Raw genomic sequence first — 20,835 nt, 5'->3', positions numbered from 1 at the left:
CCCAACCAATGACTAGCTCTTCCAGAACTAGCCTGTTAACTCCATTGGGCTCAGTCCATGACCCAACTGTAGTAAAGTTCAATAACTTTTCTTGGGCCATTGAATTATTTTGTTTGGATTTTATTTCAAAATCAAGTCTAGTATGAATTCTTCACTTAGTTTTATTTACATTTGTTACATTTATTTAAATATTTGTTTTCTTTTAATTTAAGTCAATAATAATAATAATAATAATAATAATAATAATAATAATAATAATTTTAAAGAAGGTAAAACATAAATATATAATATATAAGCATATAAAAAAATTCATTTTAAAAGAATTATAAAAATGAGCTTGCCTAAAAAGTTTACCTAGATGTTGAAGACTTTTAGAGAGGTTCGTAAATTCTTAAAATTGAAACACAAACCTACCTAAAACCCTAAACTAGTTTTAATTTTATAAACATTTGCATGAAAACTTTTTATGAAATAATATATTCCCAAATACCGCTCAGATGTTGGGATATTTAGAAAATTTTATTTCATTAAAAAATTTTATACATTTCACAGCTAAAAAAAATTTGTTTTGTTAAAACCATGATTATAACAATACAATAATAATAAAATAATAAGACAAGATTTTAAAAAGTTACATCCAAATTTTGCTTAGATGTTGAAAAGTCCATATGGTCTCTTTATGTTTGAAAACTCAATTCTTAAATTTGCATTTGATCATCATTTATATATGTTTCATTTTTTAAATTAATATATTCATTTATAATGGATATATATATATATATGTTTGCTCTAGTTTTGAATATTTAATATTAATTATATTTCATTTTTACTACATAAAAGTTTTTTTCTCAGAATTTTTAGTTTTGAATAAATAAAATTAAAATAACATTTTGTGAAATATAATTGTTGATACTCTATCTAGATGTTGAAGAGTCATCAATGATAATTATTCACAAAGGGTGTTATTTTATTATTTTAGATAGAATGTTGTGATAAATATTAAGCTAAAAGAGTTTTTTCAAATTCTGCCTAGATGTTTGAGAATTTGGAAGTAATTCTTTAATTTAAAGATTTCTTTGATATTCCTAAATAAAAAAGTTTACTAAAATTGCTTTTTTTTTTCAAAAAAATAATAAAGAGAATTATTATTAAATTTCAAATCGAAACCATTTTATCCAACGCAAAAAATAACGCATGATTAATTGGTATCAATTTATAAATATTGTAAGGGTACTAATCCCTTCCCACACGTAACCTACTTTCGAACTCGATCTTGTTTTCACAAACTAAAATCATTTTTATAATAAAGCTTTAAACCTATTTTATTATTTTATTAAAAAGATACAATTTTTGAGTGATCAATCACACCTTAAAAAAGATTGGTGGCTACTATCTATTTTTTTATTTTTAAATATTTTATATCTAGTAATCGAATCTTCGGACCGACACATTATGACAGTTTAGCAATTCCATTAGGATTTTTTTAGAATCAAGCCAAAATTTTTAATTATATGCTATTAATAATTATTGGATTTAATTGATTTTATTTGATAATTAATTTAATTCTCTTTATTTTAATTTTTCAAAATATATATATATATATACAAGTTAATAAATAAAATAAATTATATGTTAGTTATTATTTTATTTTGATTCTGTGCTTATGATTTATTTTTGATATTTTGATTAATATGTCACTTTGTACACTTTTCATATTCACTTACATGCATAAGCTATAGATACGGGCTCTATTCCTTTTAGGAGGTAGTAAAATAATTACGCTCTAATGAGGTGATAATCTTCCCACTTGTTAGTAAAATACTTTCACTCATATTGAACCTTTCTGTTCCTATAATAGGTGAGAATTGAGGGACTTTACTAGTCTATAATGGACGAAAATATGAGGAATAGTCTAAGAACCTTTAGACATATAAATCCTAACCCAGTATATCGTAAGTGATAGAAAGCTTGCCTAGGATAAAGCCCTGCCAACCTTTTTATAGAAATGACCCAAATATGTATTAAAATTTGAAAAAAGAAAAAAAGAAAAATATTTTCTTGAAAAAAGTAAATTTTCTCTTAACATGTAGTTCATTCATTTTCTAGTTATCCAAAATTTGCATTTTCAAAAATATTTTAAAATAACATGAAGAAAATTTTTAGCATTTTCCAAAACAACAAATAATACAACAAACAAAATTTTTTTTAAAATTTTTTTTTAAAATTCTTCGTTTATTGGCCAAATAAAAATGAATGAAAAAGAGAAAAATCTTTAAATCCAATTATTTTGTGTGATAAAAAAAATGTGTTCTTAAACTTTTCTTTTTCTTAAAAAAAGAAATTTAAATTTGAATCTTTCACATTTTCATTTGATCTTTTACATATATTTTTATCATGTTTGAAAGAAAAAAGAAAAAAATAAGGTAGTTTATACGCCCCATCCTATGCATCTTAATAGATACGATATGCATCACATTTCAGGCATAATAATAAAATGATACATGCATTCCATGCACATTGTAATAGGTAGTATGCACACTCTATTTTATTACATATGTTAAAATAGTGTCAGTTTCATTAGGATAACATAACACAAGCATTGCATTCCATTAGGTCATATTAGTTTCATTAGGTCGATATAACACAAGCATTGCATTTCATGTAGATTGTAACATAATACACGCATTACATTCCATGTAGACATATCTCATGCACTTGATAGGTTCATGCATTCCATACAAGTATATTACATTAGTTGTAAGAATATATCTAATCACTCATGTAAGTATGTCATTGCATTTCATATACAAAAATTCATGAATGGTAGGGTTTTATTATCCCACCACCCTTGTAATATAACATTATATTCCTTGCATACACATTCATTGATGATAAAATTTTTGTCATTTGGGACATGTATATATGAAAATCCATTTGCCTTAGGCCTGTTTGCATTTCATGACATTTTTTTTACATCTTCATCATATTTATATATTTATAAACATGATTTTGTGTATCATATAAGTTAAAAACTATTTTTGTGGCATTTATTCAATAAGGGTAATAATATAAAATTTTTGGTTTAAATTTCAGAATAAAATGTCTGTCTTGGCAAAATTTAGAATGGCAAAAATATGAGAACAACCTTCAAAGCAAAAAAATATTTTTAAAAGTTTTACTAATAGAATCCATGTCATGCATTTTTTACTTTTAGTAATTAATTAAAGGTTCAAGAATAATGCATCATAGGAAACAAGAGCGGTTAAATCTGTGCACTAATAACACTTGAGCTTTTGTCAGAATCATGAAAAATGAAAATGCAACTCAGATAGATAGAGTGGAAAAGGCCCAAGAAGAGACCAGAGAAATAGTTACGAAAATGTTATAGAATATAGATAGACAGTTGCCAGAATTAAGACAGATGTTAGTAGGTTGGATAAAAAGAAAAAAAATCATTGAAATACACGGGGTAAGAAATAAAACAGTAATTGAAGCATTGTGTCCCCTTGGGTTCACAGATTCATATGTTCGAGACTTTCATATGTCACAAGCAACTTCAGTAACTCATCAACCTTATTTGGATACTTTTACCAAGTTATCTCCAATTTAGACAAATGTCAACCCCAAGCCTACTCATTATGACTTAATTGATGTACCTAATTTGGATGATACAAAAGAATGAGAACAACTTAAAAAAATGTCGAATCCATCACGAGATATGGTGATGAAAGATAAATATGATCTATTGGAAGAAAGATTGAAGGCAATTAAAAGCCATGATATATATGAGAGTGTTAATGCCAACAAACATAGTCTAGTGCCTGATCTTGTCATTCCGTCAAAGTTTAAAGCTTCAAATTTTAAGAAGTATGGTAAAATAAAATGCCCTTTAACACACATCACCAAGTACTATCGAAAGAGGTTAGGCCACACTCATAATGATAAATTATTGATTTATTACTTTTAAGATAGTCTCACCAGGTCTACAACAAGGTGAAATGCCCAACTAGATAGAAGTAAAATTTACTCTTAGAATAATTTGGCTAGGACTTTTCTAGTATAATACAAGTATGTTAAAAATATGACACCAATATGTTGTCCCTATAGAATATGAAGAAACAGGTAACATAAACTTTTAAGAAATATGCATATAGATGGAAAGACATGATAACCTAAGTACAACCACTTCTATTAGAGAAAAAAATTTCTATTATATTTGTCAATTCCCTTAATACTTCTTATTATGAAAGAATGATTGAAAATATCTTTAAAGACTTTGTTGACATGGTGATTGTCGGATAAATGATAGAAAATGTAGTAAAAAATGGTAAGATTAAGTTGAATGATGCAATTGATGTTGAAAAGGGAAATACAGTGGAAAAGAATAAAGAAGAGGTGTAAGCAATCACACCTGAGGTGTATCTACCCAAGAACTTCGTCCCATGTAATTTTTATCTTTTTATTAACCCTACTTTTCAGTCATAAGTAGTATCTCTTAAAGCCCATATTTTTAACAACCAAGCCAATACCTAAGTTTTTTAGTAAATCTCCATCCCCAAATGACCATTTACAATCTTGTCCTTACATTTAAGCCTACCATTCGACCAACAAAAAGTCGAAAAAAAATGACCAAGAAAAACTTCTAATCCATATTTCCTATTTTTTGCCTTTGCTAATAAAAAATCGATACCTCACTTTTATGCCTCTCAAAATGACACCTAATCCATCGACAATAAGTGATGACCCTAATGACAAGTGTGATTATTATATAGGCGCAATTGGCTATTTAACTGAAAAAGCAAACAACTAAAAAAAAATATTGAGTATTTTATCAATGTGGTATTCTAACCTCATAACTAACGGAATAATAGAAGTTGATTCTATCCAATTGTAAAATGTGAAGAGTTAAAATGTGGAAGAAGGTTTTGAGTGTTGAAAAATTAAGATATGATGGTTTTTTTTAACATTTAACCTTTTGTGTATGACATATACATGGTGTCATGAGGAGTTATTTAAATTAATCTTGTTGAACTTTATTTTGAAAGAAGTGAATGCTTTTTTTATTTTTTTATGAAATTTTATCTTTATGCATTTGTTTGAATAAAAGTCTCATATAATTAATTTTTAAAATCATAAAATGGAAAGCACTTTGTTAAAAAATGGGAGAAAAACAATAAAATAATTCACAATAAAGTCTCACATTAATATTTTTCAATATAAAAAAAATGGCCTTTTCAAAAGGAAATATGCGATTTTTTTTCTAACAAGAATCTTGAAGTAATTGGTGATTACTATAAAAAAAAACCATATCCAATGCCTCTACACTTTTCCTTGATTACTCCTCTATTTTAATCTGTTTAAATAATTTTACTCACCAGTCATAACTCTTTAAAGAATATAAATTTTTACTGGTGAACCTTGTCATCTTTTGATATATTGAAACCATGATCATTTCTTGGGCAATGAACAAAAGAGACCATTTTTGAAAATTTATTTTGAATTTAAAAAATCGAGCAAAATGCTCTTTCAATTTTTTAATTGGTAATTCAATGTGTATCAAATATTACTAATATAATTAAACAATCCAAATTCTTTTAATAACATAGACACGAAAAATACTTGAACATTCTCTCAAGTAACCATTGTTTTATGTCTTAAGACATATTTACCAAAAGAAACAAAATTTCTTCTCACCTAAGATAATTTGTTTCATGAATTAATACTTTTTCCCTTCATTTTACCAAAATGCTAGACAATCTAAAACCAAGATGAGCATTTTTGTGAGCTGTGTGATCAAATTTGAGATATCTTATACAATCTAATTTTCACCATCATAAGAACCTGGAGTAAAAAAAAGATAATGCATCAGTCATGCAAAAAAAAAAAAAACAATTAATGGCTATAACACAAATATAAAGATTAAAAAAATAACAAAAAAAGCTTTTTATTTATTTTTTCAAATAATTTTCTCTTCTAACTAAGTGATCGTGTTTGAAATAATAAATGACCATTTTTTTCTTTCCTTCACATATAAAAAAATTATCTGCTTATTACCCATTTGAGCCTATTAAATTTTTTGTTTCAAAATAAACCCTGGCCAAGGATTGTCTTTTATACTATGGGGTAAAATAAGGATACTTTCAAAAGATCAACTTTAAGAAAAGTATTTAATAATGATAACATCTAATATACACCTTGAAGATTAAAGGCCAAGGCAAAAAATGAATGAGATTTCAATTATAATCTCAAGAATTCAACAAAAAAGAATGCTAAAGTTAAAATTAGAGGTTTTCATAAAAACAAAACAAAAACAAAAAAAGATAGAAAAAAGAAAAAAAGAGCAAAAGAAAGAAAGACATGTACTTCAAATATGAGAATTTGAGGTAAAAAAAAAGAGAGGGTGAATGAAGTTTCAGTTAAAATCTTTAAAAAAATGGAGCAAAGAGAAAAAGACATGTACCTTAAAGATAAGAATTTTAGAGCAAAAAGTGAATAAAATTTCAATCATAATTCTAAGTAAAACTTTAAAAAAAATGAAAAATAAAGTTAAATTCAGATGTTTAAAAAAATAAAAGAAAAAAGACTAAAAAAGAAAGATATACTCATTAGAGATGAGAGCTTGGATAAAAAATGAATGAGGTAATAGTTAGAATCTAAAAAAAAAAGGGACAAAATTCGATAAAGGAGAATGCTAAAGTTAAAATCATGTTTTTTTTTAAAAAAAAGAAGAAAAATAAGTAAAGAAAGAAAGACACATAGCTTTTCGTTCAAAAAATGCTCTGTAAGATCCTCGGCCTAATTACCCTAAATAATATATTTTTTAAGCCTATTTATCCATTCTTTCATAACCTTAAATCTTGCCCTACATTACATACCTTGAATAGTCCATTCTGATCAAATATAGACACTTGAGTTAAAGAGTTATGTTCTTGAAAATTTGTATATACCTATTATTTTGGTAAGATTTTGTCAAGTTTTTTAGTATTAGAAAATATAGCTGTAAGGTAAGAACTTGAAAAGGGTAGCTTAGAGCTAGAGCCATTCTTAAGACCTCAAAAAAATTTTAGAGTTTCAAGATTCTATCTAGAATAGAAAGTCATTATGCAAAAACTTTTTAAAAACTTTACATTTCACCAAAGAGAGAAAATAAAAAACTAGCCTTTTTCCCTTTCTAGATCTTTTTTGAAAAATATTGATTAGTTTTGATGCACATTAAAGTATCATATTTTCAATAAAAAATGTTTTAGAAAAATTATCTCTTTTGTAAGCCCAAAAGAAATCTTTATAACCCTCGTTGAGCCTTTCTTGAAATATACCCATAAGTGAAAATTTTGAATTATCAATCACCCCATCCACAAATATTTCAAATAATGATCATTAAGCCTTCTTTGAAATATGCCTACCAATGAAAATTTGAATTGCCAATCATGCTATTTATAAGCATTCCAAATAGTAATCATCAATTTACAAGAGATTTGAAAGTTGTGCGGTTTTAGTTTTTTTCATTGGTTATGAAAATATTTTATGTGAGATAATTTTGTAATTACCTTTAAAAAGTTCAAAGATTAGTTGAGCATTTTTGTACAAGATATTCAGATCATTTTCAGTGAAGAGTAAACCTTGAAATTTTGAACATAAATTTTTTTAAAAAAATGAAACAAAAAATGAAATAAAAAAAATCTTTAAATTTGCATCAACTGCAAAAGACATTTAATCTGCATGTTGCAAAAATAAAAAAATATTCGTATTTGCATCATTTACATTCGTACTTGTATATGCATCATAAGAAAGACATTAGCATTCACATCTGCATCACAAAACAAGGACATTTGCATTTGCACCATAAGAAAGAAGTTTGCATTTTGAAAAAGAAATTTGCATTTTGCATCGCTTGCATCTGCATCACAAGAAAAAAATATTTGCATTTGCATCACTTGCATCTGCATCATAAAAAAGATATTTACATTTACATCACTTGCATTTGCATCACAAAAAAAAGACATTCATATTTGTATCATTCGCATTTGTACTTACATATGCATTATGAAAAAGACATTTGTATTTACATTGCTTGCATCTGTATCACAAGAAAAAAGATATTTGTATTTGCATCACTTGCATTTGTATCATGAAAAAGATATTCATATTTGCATCACTAGCACCTGCATCACAAGAAAAAAGACATTTACATTTACATAACTTGCATTTGCATCAAGAAAAAAAATTTTGCATTTGCATCTCTTGCATCTGCATCATAAGAAAAATATTTGCATTTGTATCACTTACATTTGCACTTGTATTTGCATCTTAACCATGGCATTTGCATTTACACCATAAAAAAGAAGTTTGCATTTGCATCATGACATCTATATCCTAGAAAAAGTATTTGTAGAGGCATTTACATGAAAGGAACATTGCCATGCACATTGTGAAAAAGCCAAATGTATTTGCATCAAGCATCTGCATTCTTATATTTACATTGACATTTGCATTCACATTGACATTTTCATTAGCATCATTTAACAAGAATAGATATTTGTATCATGATTGCATTTATCAACTTTGTAAATATTAAAAAAAAAAAATCCATCATGAAAAGATGAGAAAAAGAAAAATAGTTTAATAAGAGACCAAAATATCAAAAAAAAATTTTAAATATTGAAAGAAAAAAATTTTTTAGCAAAAAACGAAGGTATTGTTGAAAAAATGAGAAGAAGAGATTTAATATAAGATAAGACTTAAGTCCAATCAAGCTTGTCGTAACAGTTTTGGAGCTGCCCGACAAATTTGAAAAATAAAAGAACGAAAAATGGAGTTGCCACTAATCTTTTTTGGTTAGGTGCGATTGGTCACCTATTAAAACTTATCATTTTAATAAAATTTTAAAATTAATTAAAATTTATTAAAAATATAATTTTATGATCTACGAAATAGTCTAGGTTCAGGAGTCAGTTATGTGTGAAGAAAGATTAATACCCCCACAGTGCCCATTTAAAAATGGTACCACTTAACTACGTGTTATCCAATGATTTTAATAAAAACAATCTTATTTTCGGTATTTAAAAAAATAATTTTCTTATTTTTTTTATTTATTGAAAATTAATTTATTTTATTTATAAAAAAAAGGTCTATTATTCGAATTTTATTCGAGAAAAATAAATTAAAACTTTTTTATTGAAATAATTCTTAAAATGTTCCAATTCATTAGTAATATTAAAAGAACTCTTTCTCACCTAAAGATTTCTTAGGCATCATTTCTCGGAATTCCTTAAATCTCATCTTCGGAGGTTTAAATTTATTTTTCATAAAAAATTTTATGACGTGCATGCAATGCAAATGATAATACGTTAATGCACACATTTTATTTTTTATTTAAAAATTTTATTAATTTTTATTATTATTTATTATTATTTTTATTTAAAAAAATAAAAAAGAAGAATTTTTATTTTATTGAAGATTTTTTATAAATATTTCAATACAGTGATAATATTTAAAAAAAAATCTTCTCACCTAGAGATCTTTTAAAACATCTTTACTTGGAATACTTTTAGAATCTCATCATCAGATAAAATTTTTTTTCTCATTTTTTATTACCTATTCTTAATTTATTAATTAATTTTTTATTTTTTTAATTTTTAACAAGAAAAAAAATTTTTTATTGTATTGAAAACTTTTTTATAAATACTCCAATACACTGGTAGTATTTAAAAAAAATTTTCACATAGAGATTTTGTAGGTATCACTACTCGGAGTACCTACGAATCCCATCGTCGGATAAAAATTTTCTTTTCTTATACTTTTTATTAATTTATATTATTATTTTATAAGGTCAATTAAAATTAACGAAATTATAAAAATTTAACAATATATTTCATTATTTATTTTTATTAATTATTATTATAAAACAACACAAATTTATTCTAGCAAATTTAAACATTTTAGCATGCATAAGTATTACTAATAAAATTTAAAATAACAAAATAATATTTTTAAAAAATTTTAAAAAAAATTCACCTGAACCGGACCGATCAACGTCGGTTCGATCTAGTCTAGCGATTCTGGGCAGAAGCGATTTAAGTCGATTCGGTTAGACTAGTCAAGCCTGGGGCTAAGGAGCATCAGGTTGACAAGTCAATTTGCACGGATCTCAGGTCGGATATAGGTCCACGCGTGGATTCTCTCATTCAACAAAACGATGTCATTTCAACCCTTTCTTTTAATGACGTCGTTTTGAATCTAAGCCTTTTATAAAAGTTAAAAAAAAAAAATTCTCTTATTTTTCCTTTTCTGCCTTTTTCTCTAACTCCTCCATCTCTCAGACCCTTCATCTCTAAACACAATCGATCGATCTTCGTGTCGGTAGCTTTCGTTGATCATCGATCGATCATCGAAAAATCTCAAACTCTTTCAAAACGTTTCCTTTAACTCCCTTTCACTGGATCTGACCTCATTTTCATGGAAAACAGCCCCGATTTATGTAGATTAGGGTTTAAAGTTTCGGTCTCCCTTTTTTTTTTAACTAAAACTAACTATATTTTTTTGTTTTTGCAGGTTTTGCTTGGCGTTGGTTCCTCATCTACGACGAAGACTGTGTTTTTCTTGTTTGTTTTTTTTTTTTTTTTTCTGGTTTGTTTTAGTTTCTTGGTGGATGAAAATTTTAGTAGAGGGTCTCTGGCTTTCAGGTAGGTAGGGAGAAGGATGTTTGAGCTTGGGGCTTTCTAGTAAAGGTGGAATGAATAGGTTCACAGGTGTTCGAAAGCAAGGTGTTTGGTGGGAGAGTCTCCTTGGGTGTGTCTGAGTTTAGCATTTAAAAGGACTAGGTGTTTAGGAAACAGAGAGTGATGATAGAGCTACAGTGCTTTAGTGAGGGGACTAGATAATAAGTGGCATGATGGCTAGGACAGAGGACGTAGGTGGCAGTGGTGCCGTGCACGACACCCACTGGCACCAGCCCCTACCTCTTTGTTTCTTTTTCCGTTTTGATTTTGTTGTTTGTCTTTTTTCTTTTTTTTTTTCAAAATTTTCAATTTTTTGTATTTGTTTAATTTTTATTATTATATTTAATAATATTATTATTATCTTGTTAATATATATTATTTAATAAAAATAGCAAATTTGCTCAAGATCGAACAAATTTGATGTCTACAAAGCTGGCACCCAAACATATTTCTAAGATCTCTAAATGTAATCTTTAAGACCTTCGAGCAAAACAATTTTAAATTTTTAAAGTTTTAACGCCTCTATTGTACGAAAAGCATTCAAAGATTTTAAAATCTTTAAGACTTTTGGACAAAAACTCTAAGACCTTCGGACACAATCTTTAAGATTTTCGGGTAAAATATTTTAAATTTTTAAAGTTTTCATGCATCTAATGTATAAGAAGCATTCAAAGATTTTGAAATCTTTAAAACCTTCTAGCACAATTTTTAAGATTTTCAGGCAAAAGATTTTAAATTTTTAAAGTTTTAACGTCTCTAATGTATGAAAAGCATTCACAGATTTTAAAATCCTTAAAACCTTCAAGCACAATCTTTAAGACTTTTGAGTAAAACATTTTACAGTTTCAAAGTTTCAAAGCCTCTAATGTATGAAGAACATTCAAAAATTTTAAAATCTTTAAGAGTTTCGAACATAATCTTTAAAACCTCTGAACAAAATACTTTAAATTTTTAAAATTTCAATGCCACTAATGTATGAAGAGCATTCAAAGATTTTAAAATCCTTAAGACTCTGGGCACAATCCTTAAGACCTTCGAAAAAAATATTTTAAATCTTTAAAATTTTAACGCCTTTAATGTATGAGGAACATGCAAAAATTTTAAGACTTATAAGATATCTGAACATAATCTTTTATTTTATTTTCAAAAGTCATTGAGTTTTTATTTAAAAGAGTTTTTAAAGTTGTTTTCAAATTGTTTAAGTTTATTAGTTTAAAAACAAAACCAAAAATTAAAAAAAAAAAAAAAAAACCAAAAACAAAAAATCAAGGAAAAAAAGAAAAAAAAATTTTGAAAAATTCTAAATCGTTCGAAACAAAATTGTTATCTATAACTTTACCCTATTCTTGATTTTTAATAATATACAAAAAAAAAAACTATAGACGCTTAATTTTGTTCAAGTTAATTTGAATTTATTTAAATCAATTTAAACGAAATTTTTTCTTTTCGAGCTAAATTTGTATTTTTTAATTGATTTAAACGTTAAATCAAATTTATTCGAACTTATTTCAAATTAGTTGTTTTTAATTTTATTTTATTATTATCATTTATAATTAATTTAATCAACTAGATAATTGTAAAAAAAATATGATTATAAATAATTAACTAATTAATCAAATTATAAATAACTATAAATAAAAATTAATTACAAAATTAAAAAGGAAGCAGAAAAATATAATTAAACAAAGGGTTGTGGCCGGCAATGTCAAAGACCTCTTCTGCTCCATTCAGACCTGCGCGCCAAGCCAATGCCATACACTCCCCATTCTCTGCCCACTCCAAGCCACAAGGGGCTAAGTCCCCAGCTAGTTTTTCCTGCAAGGCAACAAAAATTTTCAAAGATAAAAAAACCAAGAATAGTAAGAGAGGGGGGGCACCATCATAAAAAACATCCAGGCACCGAGCCCCATTCAGCACCCTCATTGTTATAGCCTTGGAAAGCTCCTAAAGCTCTAAACACTCGCATTACCAACCTTTCCCAAAAAGCTTTAGCCTTCACAAACTATCCCAGCCTCAGCTGCACCAAAGGCCTTGACACAACCAGTACCGCGCCTACAAGCATTCCTGCTAGACCCTTACACCCAGCTCCCTAGAGGCCCCATCAATACACCCAGACACCCCTCGGCCCGCCACCTCCAAACCCCCATGTGCACGTACCCAGCCAAACCTGCATCCTAGAACCACCTAGCGTAAGCCCCCACGTCTTGGCGCCCGCACCCTTCACCCACAAGCGATCGCTCCAGCCTCTCTCATAGACCAGCCTCTGCACTCCTTACCCAGACGTTACACCCTCGCCACCACGCACCAAACCTCACCATCCCCAAACCACCATTTCAACCAAATCGAAACCTTCAACAGCACTCCACAGCCTTAGACAAAAAAAAAAAAAAAAGAGAGAGAGAGAGAAAGAAACTAAAGGCCTAAGCTACTAAAAGACCCTTCAGCCCCTGAAAGGCCAAAATTCGCCAAAAAACAAAAAGCAACAAATCCAAAAAAAAAAAAAAAATCACAGTCCTCGACCTAGTGCTGTGCAACTCCCTGAAAAAGAAAAAAGGTTAGATTCGGCGGTACCAAAAAAAAGAAAAAAGAAAAAATGTAAAAAGAAAGAGAAAAGGATGGCAGCGTATAAGGCAGCTCTCGACTACCTGGGACACCATGGGATGATCTGAATCGTTGAAGATGGAGATCGAAGACGGAGTAGAAACATACTAAAAAATCAGAAAGATCAAACAGTGGTGGCGGTTAAAAGGCAATTCGAAGCTTTGGATTTCAAGTTCAGATCTAAAAATATAGAGGTAGATTGTGAAAAACGAGCGTTGGATCCGTGATGAGGAATCAAAAAGGAGTTTGGAACCGAAATTTTGAAGTCGAAAGAGTTTGTTTGGTAATGGCCACTGCTGACTCCTTCGTCAGGAATTGGAATTTGTAAGGGGCTCTGGTTTTTTAAGAAGATGGGGATGGTTATTTTTTAGAAAGGAAGTAAAAAAGAAGGCTGCTAAAAAACTTGACATTTATAGTACCCCCCCCCCCAAAAAAAAGAGAAGTCAAACGGGTCAAGTTGACCCCATTTTTTGTTACCAACAACCTGTCTGACTCGACCCGTGACTGGCTCCTCCAGACCCAACCAGTTAGCTCCATGAGGCCCGGTCTATGGCCTAATTGTGATAGAGTCCAATAGCTTTTCTTGGGCCATTGAATTGCTTTGTTTGGATTTTAGTCCAAAATCAAGTCTAGTATGATTTCTTCACTTAGTTTTATTTACATTTGTTACATTTTTTTAATATTTGTTTTCTTTTAATTTAAGTCAAAAATAAAATAATAATAATAATAATAATTTTAAAGAAAGCAATAAATATATATATAATATATAAGCATTTAAAAAATTTTATTTTAAAAGAATTATAAAAATGAGCTTACCTAAAAAGTCCACCTATGATACTTTTAGAAAAATTCATAAATTCTTAAAATTGAAACCTAAATCTACCTAAAACCCTAAACTAGTTTTAATTTTATAAACATTTGCGTAAAAACCTTTTATCAAGTAATTTATTTTTGAATACTACCTAAATGTTATGGTGTTTAAAAAATTTTATTTTTTAAAAAATTTTCATATATTTTCATTTTCAAAAAAAAAAATTTGTTTTGTTAAAACCATGATTACAATAATATAATAATAAAAAATAATAATATGAGATTTTAAAAAATCGTACCTAAATTTTACCTAAATATTAGAGAGTCCAAATAATCTCTTTATGTTTAAAAACTCGATTATTAAATTCATATTTGATCATCATTTATATATGTTTCATTTTTTAAATTAATATCTTCATTTATAATATATATATATATATATGTTTACTTTAGTTATGGATATTTAATATTAATTATATTTGATTTTTGCTACATAAAAGTTTTTTCTCATAATTTTTAGTTTTGAATAAATAAAATTAAAATAATATTTTATAAAATATAATTATTGATACTCTATTTAAATGTTTGAGAGTTATCAATGATTATCATTTACAAAAAGTGTTATTTTATTATTTTAAAAAGAATATTGTGATAAATCTTAAATGAAAAGAGTTATTTCAAATTATGTCTAAATATTGAAGAATTTGTAAGTAATTCTTTAATTTAAAGATTTCTTTGATATTCTTAAATAAAAAACTTTATTAAAGTTACTTTTTTTTTTTTTAAAAAAAAGAAAATTATTATTAAATTTTAAATCGAAATCATTTTATCTAACACAAAAAATAATGAATGATTAATTGATATCAATTTATGAGCATTATAAAAATATTAATCTTTCACTACAGGTAATCGACTTTCGAATTTGATATTATTTTATCAAATTAAAATAATCTTTTTAATAAAATTTTAAACTTGTTTTATTATTTTATCAAAAAAATAAATTTTTTGAATGATTAATCATAATTTAAAATAATTGATAATAATTTTTTATTTTATTGTAATTTTTAAATATTTTACATTTAACCATTGAATTTTTAGATCGATACATTACACGTGCTTTTATTGAAAAATTTAAAAAAATTTTTATCATTTGATAAATTTTCAATAGAAGACCCTAAAAGGTAAAAATATATATATATATATATATATATTTTAACCGCCAGTAGTCTAATCAGCATTTATCTGTCTACTGCCAAATTGAATGTTAGGAGTAAATGTGATGAGCTTTCTTTCATTGTATTTAGGGTGATTACAAATGTTGATGATTCATACAAAGTTGGACATCACATAAACCTGCAAAAATGACAGCTTGCATTACTATTATTATTAGTTTTATACAGGACAACATTAATCTGTCTTTGCTATAAATGCACGAGGTGTTGAACCAGACAGTGAAGGTGGCAGATACCAACGTTTGGCAACATGAAGGGTTCATATCTCCCTCTCCTACTAGTGTTTTTCCTCATCCTATCACCTGTTAATGGTAATGGTAATGATTAATGAATATTCTTTAATTTCCCTTTCATTTACTCTTTTCCTGAGCTCATTGTTGTGTATTATTTTTTTTCTTGGATTGGAAATTAAAACAGGTGAATCGGCTGAACCATGCAAGAATTCTCCAATCCATCTTACCAACTGCTCGCATGAAGCATGCGTGCAAAGCTGCGTTGAGAAGTACGGTGAAAGTATCAACGGGGGATGCATCGATGACGATACTTGCTGTTGCAATATGGGATAGAAGATGGAAACGAAATACTTAATTTAAGGCAGTTTTTTTTTTTTTTTACCCTAAATATGTCCATCGGCTCCGATAAAAAAATGTCCAAAAAATAATTATGGAAAGCTGGAATCAGCTATTTTTCATCAATTAACTTTCGAGTTATTATATGTTTATTTTCCAATCCTTGATAGCTTCTGCCTTACCTCTATTTTCCTTTTGCAATATATTAATGTTTATTGCTTTTGAACAGTAGATTAAATAGCTTGCACATTTTTTTTCCTTGGTGAAATTTGCAACTTCAACTTATCATTTTATTAGGTATTGTTATTTGTTTTAGTTGAAAGAGACAGTATTAAATCCTAATGATACACTTTAGCAAAAGCTTCTCATTGGTATCAAAATTACTATTTTGCTATGTTAATTTTTTTAAGTTGGTTTTTGATGTAATGACAATGATTTTTTTTTTTTTAATTTCACAGGTGAATTTAAAAATTGATATATATTATTTTTAATTATTTTAAAAAATATATGTTATTTTTTTAATCTCCTGCCAAAGTCTACAAATTTTATTTAATGTAAAAGAGATAATTTATGTTTAAATCCTAAACCAAATTAAGATAAATAAATTTATTAATAATAAAAGAAAACTATAGAATGATTTTGGGGATAATAAATATTAAAAGTATAATCAATCGAGTTTAAGTTTATATAATATTAAATTTGAGTTTGAACTCGATTTAAAATTTAAAGCTCAAAACTATTTGATCGAGTTTTATTTTTTTAGTTCGAGTTTGATTTAAAATAAAAATTAAGTTATTTGAGCTTACTCAATTGAGCTTGATTAACATATAAAAATAAAATTTAATTTTTATATTCGATAAAAATTTAATTATTTATGCTCGAATTTAAATTTAAAATATTTTATTAATTAAAATATTTTTAAATATAAAAACTTAATTATACTCACTAACTAATTGAATTAAATATAAAACTATTTAAATCCGATTTAATTTATAAATTAAATTATTTAAATTCAAATTTAAATCGATTATTTAAATCGAATTTAAATAGCTCGTGATTATTTATACCCTCTGTAAATACCACTACACTAAAATACTCTTTATTGGGTCTTTTTTTTATTTATTTCCCACAATGAAGCATCCAGTCGCTGACTGTAACAATAGTGAGAGGCTGAGCTAATTGATAGGACTAGCGATTTTTTTTGGATGATTTTGCTGCTACTGAAGGCTAATTAGTTTAGTAATTACTAGTAATTGCTAAAGGAATCAACAGCAACAAAAAATGGGCATTCTTTTTACTCGGATGTTCTCCTCTCTGTTTGGTAACACAGAAGCTCGAATTCTCGTCCTTGGCCTCGACAATGCTGGCAAAACTACTATTCTCTGTAACCACATGCACATCGTTTATCTTTCTATTTTTATTTTTATTTGTGGGTGTTATTTATTGGGTAATTTATTTATTATTTTGGTTGTCTTCCATCAGATCGGCTTCAGATGGGTGAGGTAGTCTCTACAATTCCAAGTGCGTCAGCTACTCCTTCAATTCTTCTTGTTTTGGGTTTTCAGAATTGTTTTTTTTTTTTTTAATTATTAAATAAAAGAACTGATGGCTTCTATGCAAATTCTTTCTTTTGCATGTTTGCAGCGATTGGGTTTAATGTAGAAACTGTAGAATACAACAACATCAAGTTCCAAGTATGGGATTTGGGTAAGTTAATCAGCTGATGTGCGAACTAATAAATTGTTCTCCTTTTTAGCAGTTATAGGAATCAGCACACAAGCTTGAGCAAAGCTGCCTTTAAGTACTTACAATTGAACCGTGAACATTCAGTTTGATCCTATAGTTATCTAGTTGGCCTACTCAGCCTATCTTGCATTGGCACAAAGCATTTGGGAATTGGAAACTGTTGTTGACCTGTTGCAGTTCAAATAATATAGATTATATCAGCTGAAATTTTTCACTCTTCATGTTTGTAACTTGATGAATTTACCAAGAAAGTGTCTCTAGTGTTGAGTTTACACATGTAGCTCTGTTTTGCTTATCAGGATGAGCTTCTTATAACCATTTATTTATCACCTTTCATATGTGCCAGTAATTTAGGTAGTTTGCTCTAGTTCTTTGCTTATTTTTCCTGTTCAGTAAAACCAATTTGTTGATTTAATTAAATGTACTCTTCTTTTTTAACAGGCGGCCAGACAAGCATCAGGTAACTATCTTTTAGCTTCATTTTCTGTAGGAAACATCCAAATGCATTTGATATAGATAAGATTTTCAATTGCTGTGTAAAAGTAGCTTTAACTGTCTATGTCCTGTAATTGATGGAGATGTAACCTCCAAGCCACTTTGCTCCCTGTCTATACTTCTTTCTTATATGCTGGTATATTGTGGTTTCTTCTTTCCTGTGCTTTTCTTTAACTGAAACAATGAGGTTAAATGAAAGAAGATTCATCATGTTATGTTCCGTTTCCTCAGGAAGGAGCTGCTGTTTTGGTCAATGGAATCTTTTATTTCCATTTTGCATTCTTTGTGGATCATTTTAGTGTTGTGATGGTGCAATTTGCTGTTTGTGATGCGACTAGCATGCTAATTAACTTCTCCCCCTTTCAATGCTCCTTTTCCACTTATCTTTTGGGGCATCTGCATTTTTTACAGGCCATACTGGAGATGCTATTTCCCAAATACACAAGCAATAATTTATGTTGTTGATTCAAGTGACACTGATAGAATTGGAATAGCCAAAGAAGAATTTCATGCCATTTTGGAGGTATTCTTACAGCTAGACTGGCTAGTCATGTTTCCCTCCAAATCTTAATTAATTCCTTTTAATGCGTAATTTAGAATGCTGATTATACCATTAAACTCTTGGGCAGGAGGATGAACTGAAAGGTGCAATAGCCTTAATTTTTGCAAACAAGCAGGTGAACACTATATCTCCTCTATAGTTCACTATCCAAATCTGGAAATTTTGGCTTTTTGTAAAGTATTACTCTGTGAACAGTACAAGATTCCCAAAACCTTGATTTTTCAAATTTACAATTTTAAACTCATTGTTCTAAATGAATAGGATCTGCCTGGTGCACTTGATGCTGCTGCTGTGACTGAGGCTTTGGAATTGCACAAAATAAAAAATCGTCAATGGGCAATTTTTAAAACTTGTGCAATAAAGGGTGAAGGTCTCTTTGAGGGCTTGGACTGGTAAGAATAGTTTGTTATTAACATACTTGACATTTGGCATGTAACTATATCAATATTTTGGTTTTAACAGGTTGTGTTGCCTTGTACGAGGTTTATCTCCAGTCTTGTCTCTAGTCACAGGAGTTGTTTTGTATCAGACATAGTTTATGTTGGGATGTAGGCTTTCATAGGAACTATTGTAGAGTAGAAGCATTGACTTTAATATAGTTTCATGCTTTTCTTTCCCCTTGTTATGATAGTGTTGTGGGCATTGCTGATTTAGAGTTCTGTAAGCCTTGCCTGAACTTCCTAGAAATAATTGCAAGAACTAGGAAAACTTGCAGGAATTAAAAAACGACATGAACAATAATCTAGATCAAAGATTTCAGAGATGGTCCATCAAATTAGATGTTAAAATGGATGTGTATCATTTCATTTAAAACTAAAAACTTCTCTTTTGATAAGAAATAGCAGTATAATTTTCCTCTGGGCGACATGCACGGCAGCCCTTTTATGTTACTGGTAGTATTAGCTTATTGCTAAAGTCTTATAGAGACAATAGAGGCTCCATTTAAAATCGTAAATTGTTTTGCAGGTTATGTAATGCTCTCAAGTCAGGAGGTGGCTAATTTTTTCAGAGAAAATTTCAGATCAAGGTTTACTAAATGTACCTGATCCTGAGCTAATCAGTGTTACCACCATTGACTGACTAGTAATAGTTGGCATGGGATTTAGCTTCATTTCCTCATGGTATTTTATTACAGGTCGAGGTGTACAATTTGAATTTAATAGAATTTTGATTGATAGATGGTTCTAAATTTGGTTTGGAAAAAAGACTTGTTTACTTGATCAGAACTAGGCCTCTCCTCTGGTCGTGGAAAGCTTGATTACTACACTGATGGGCTATGCTCTGTATCTTAATTGCAGTTGATCAGATTTAAAGTTAATGCACAGGAGGTTGAGTCTTGCCTCTTGTGCATTCATCATCTGCGGCAGAAGCGAGAATAATCACTGAAAAGTGAAAAGAGAAGGTGAGGATTGTAGTAGAGTTAGCCAACGTGAGGGAAGGATTGCCTTTTGAACTAACAAAATATAAAAGTCAAACTCACGAAAAGTTGGAATAGGAAAAAAAAAAAAAAATTACGTTTCATGACCTCTGCATGATATGACACCTCTACGGTAAGGTGTAGGTTAGAAAGATGACAAAAACTGCGTTTCATGACATCTGCATGATATAACACCTCTACAATAGGGTGTATAACTCCTCTACAGTAAGTTGTAGGTTAGAAAGATGACTCCCTCTTTCTTTTTCTTCTTTTTTATTATTTTTCTGTATTATAATTTACTTTATGACCAGTTGCTCCATGCTAGAGGGAATTTTTCTCTTCAGTTTTATTAACAAACCATCATTGTTTATTTATTTATTTATTTATTTTTCTTATGTAAATAATAATGATTAATCAATTGAATTTGATTGGGACAATTAAGGATGGTTGCTGGGCGGTGCTTTTGTCTTTCTCTTTTCTTCTTGGTGATTTTAAACGTGGCTTTTTCATTTTATTTATTCTAATAATTGTAATCCAAAATTTATTTGGTTAGGAGCGCCGACCACGTAAGAAACACAAATTCTAGTTCGATAAAATGAAATTAAAAGTGTAAAAGAAGTTGAAAATTTGATGAGCGGCCATTTTAATAAGACAGTGCATATGGGATTATAGATAACGGTTGATG

General features: G+C 28.4%; 1 protein-coding gene and 1 long non-coding RNA gene across 3 annotated transcripts; one reads left to right on the top strand and one right to left on the bottom strand.

Annotated features, from left to right (window-relative positions):
• Window positions 1-12,306: 12,306 nt before the first annotated feature.
• Window positions 12,307-13,946, bottom strand: LOC111300454 (uncharacterized). Of its 2 annotated transcripts, XR_002691429.2 has the most exons (3): window positions 13,364-13,717; window positions 12,692-13,256; window positions 12,307-12,533 (listed from the first exon to the last, which is right to left on the bottom strand). It is a non-coding gene; the product is annotated as an uncharacterized LOC111300454 (long non-coding RNA). The 2 variants fall into 2 exon arrangements; XR_016329813.1 differs by having other exon boundaries at window positions 12,307-13,256; window positions 13,364-13,946.
• A 3,122-nt stretch (window positions 13,947-17,068) lies between these two features.
• Window positions 17,069-20,493, top strand: LOC111299435 (ADP-ribosylation factor 3). Its single transcript, XM_022894621.2, has 8 exons — window positions 17,069-17,314; window positions 17,413-17,451; window positions 17,575-17,637; window positions 18,118-18,136; window positions 18,583-18,694; window positions 18,801-18,848; window positions 18,995-19,125; window positions 19,700-20,493. The coding sequence occupies exons 1-8, from the start codon at window positions 17,212-17,214 to the stop codon at window positions 19,731-19,733; spliced, it is 549 nt and encodes a 182-aa protein (XP_022750356.1). The 5' UTR covers window positions 17,069-17,211; the 3' UTR covers window positions 19,734-20,493.
• The last annotated feature ends 342 nt before the right edge of the window (window positions 20,494-20,835 follow it).

Source organism: Durio zibethinus, chromosome 18 (genome assembly GCF_047325235.1).
Source record: "Durio zibethinus cultivar Kanyao isolate XHJ-2024 chromosome 18, ASM4732523v1, whole genome shotgun sequence".
Taxonomy (NCBI): Eukaryota; Viridiplantae; Streptophyta; class Magnoliopsida; order Malvales; family Malvaceae; genus Durio; species Durio zibethinus.
Note: the sequence above shows the minus strand (reverse complement) of the source record. Positions and strands in the feature narration are given on the sequence as shown.

What these genes read in the sequence shown, in the direction of transcription:
- LOC111299435 (XM_022894621.2), top strand. Translation starts at nt 17,212, where the DNA reads ATGGGCATTCTTTTTACTCGGATGTTCTCCTCTCTGTTTGGTAACACA. An exon ending in TGGCAAAACTACTATTCTCT is followed by an intron (nt 17,315 to 17,412) that starts GTAACCACATGC and finishes GTCTTCCATCAG; the next exon opens with ATCGGCTTCAGATGGGTGAG. An exon ending in TAATTTTTGCAAACAAGCAG is followed by an intron (nt 18,849 to 18,994) that starts GTGAACACTATA and finishes CTAAATGAATAG; the next exon opens with GATCTGCCTGGTGCACTTGA.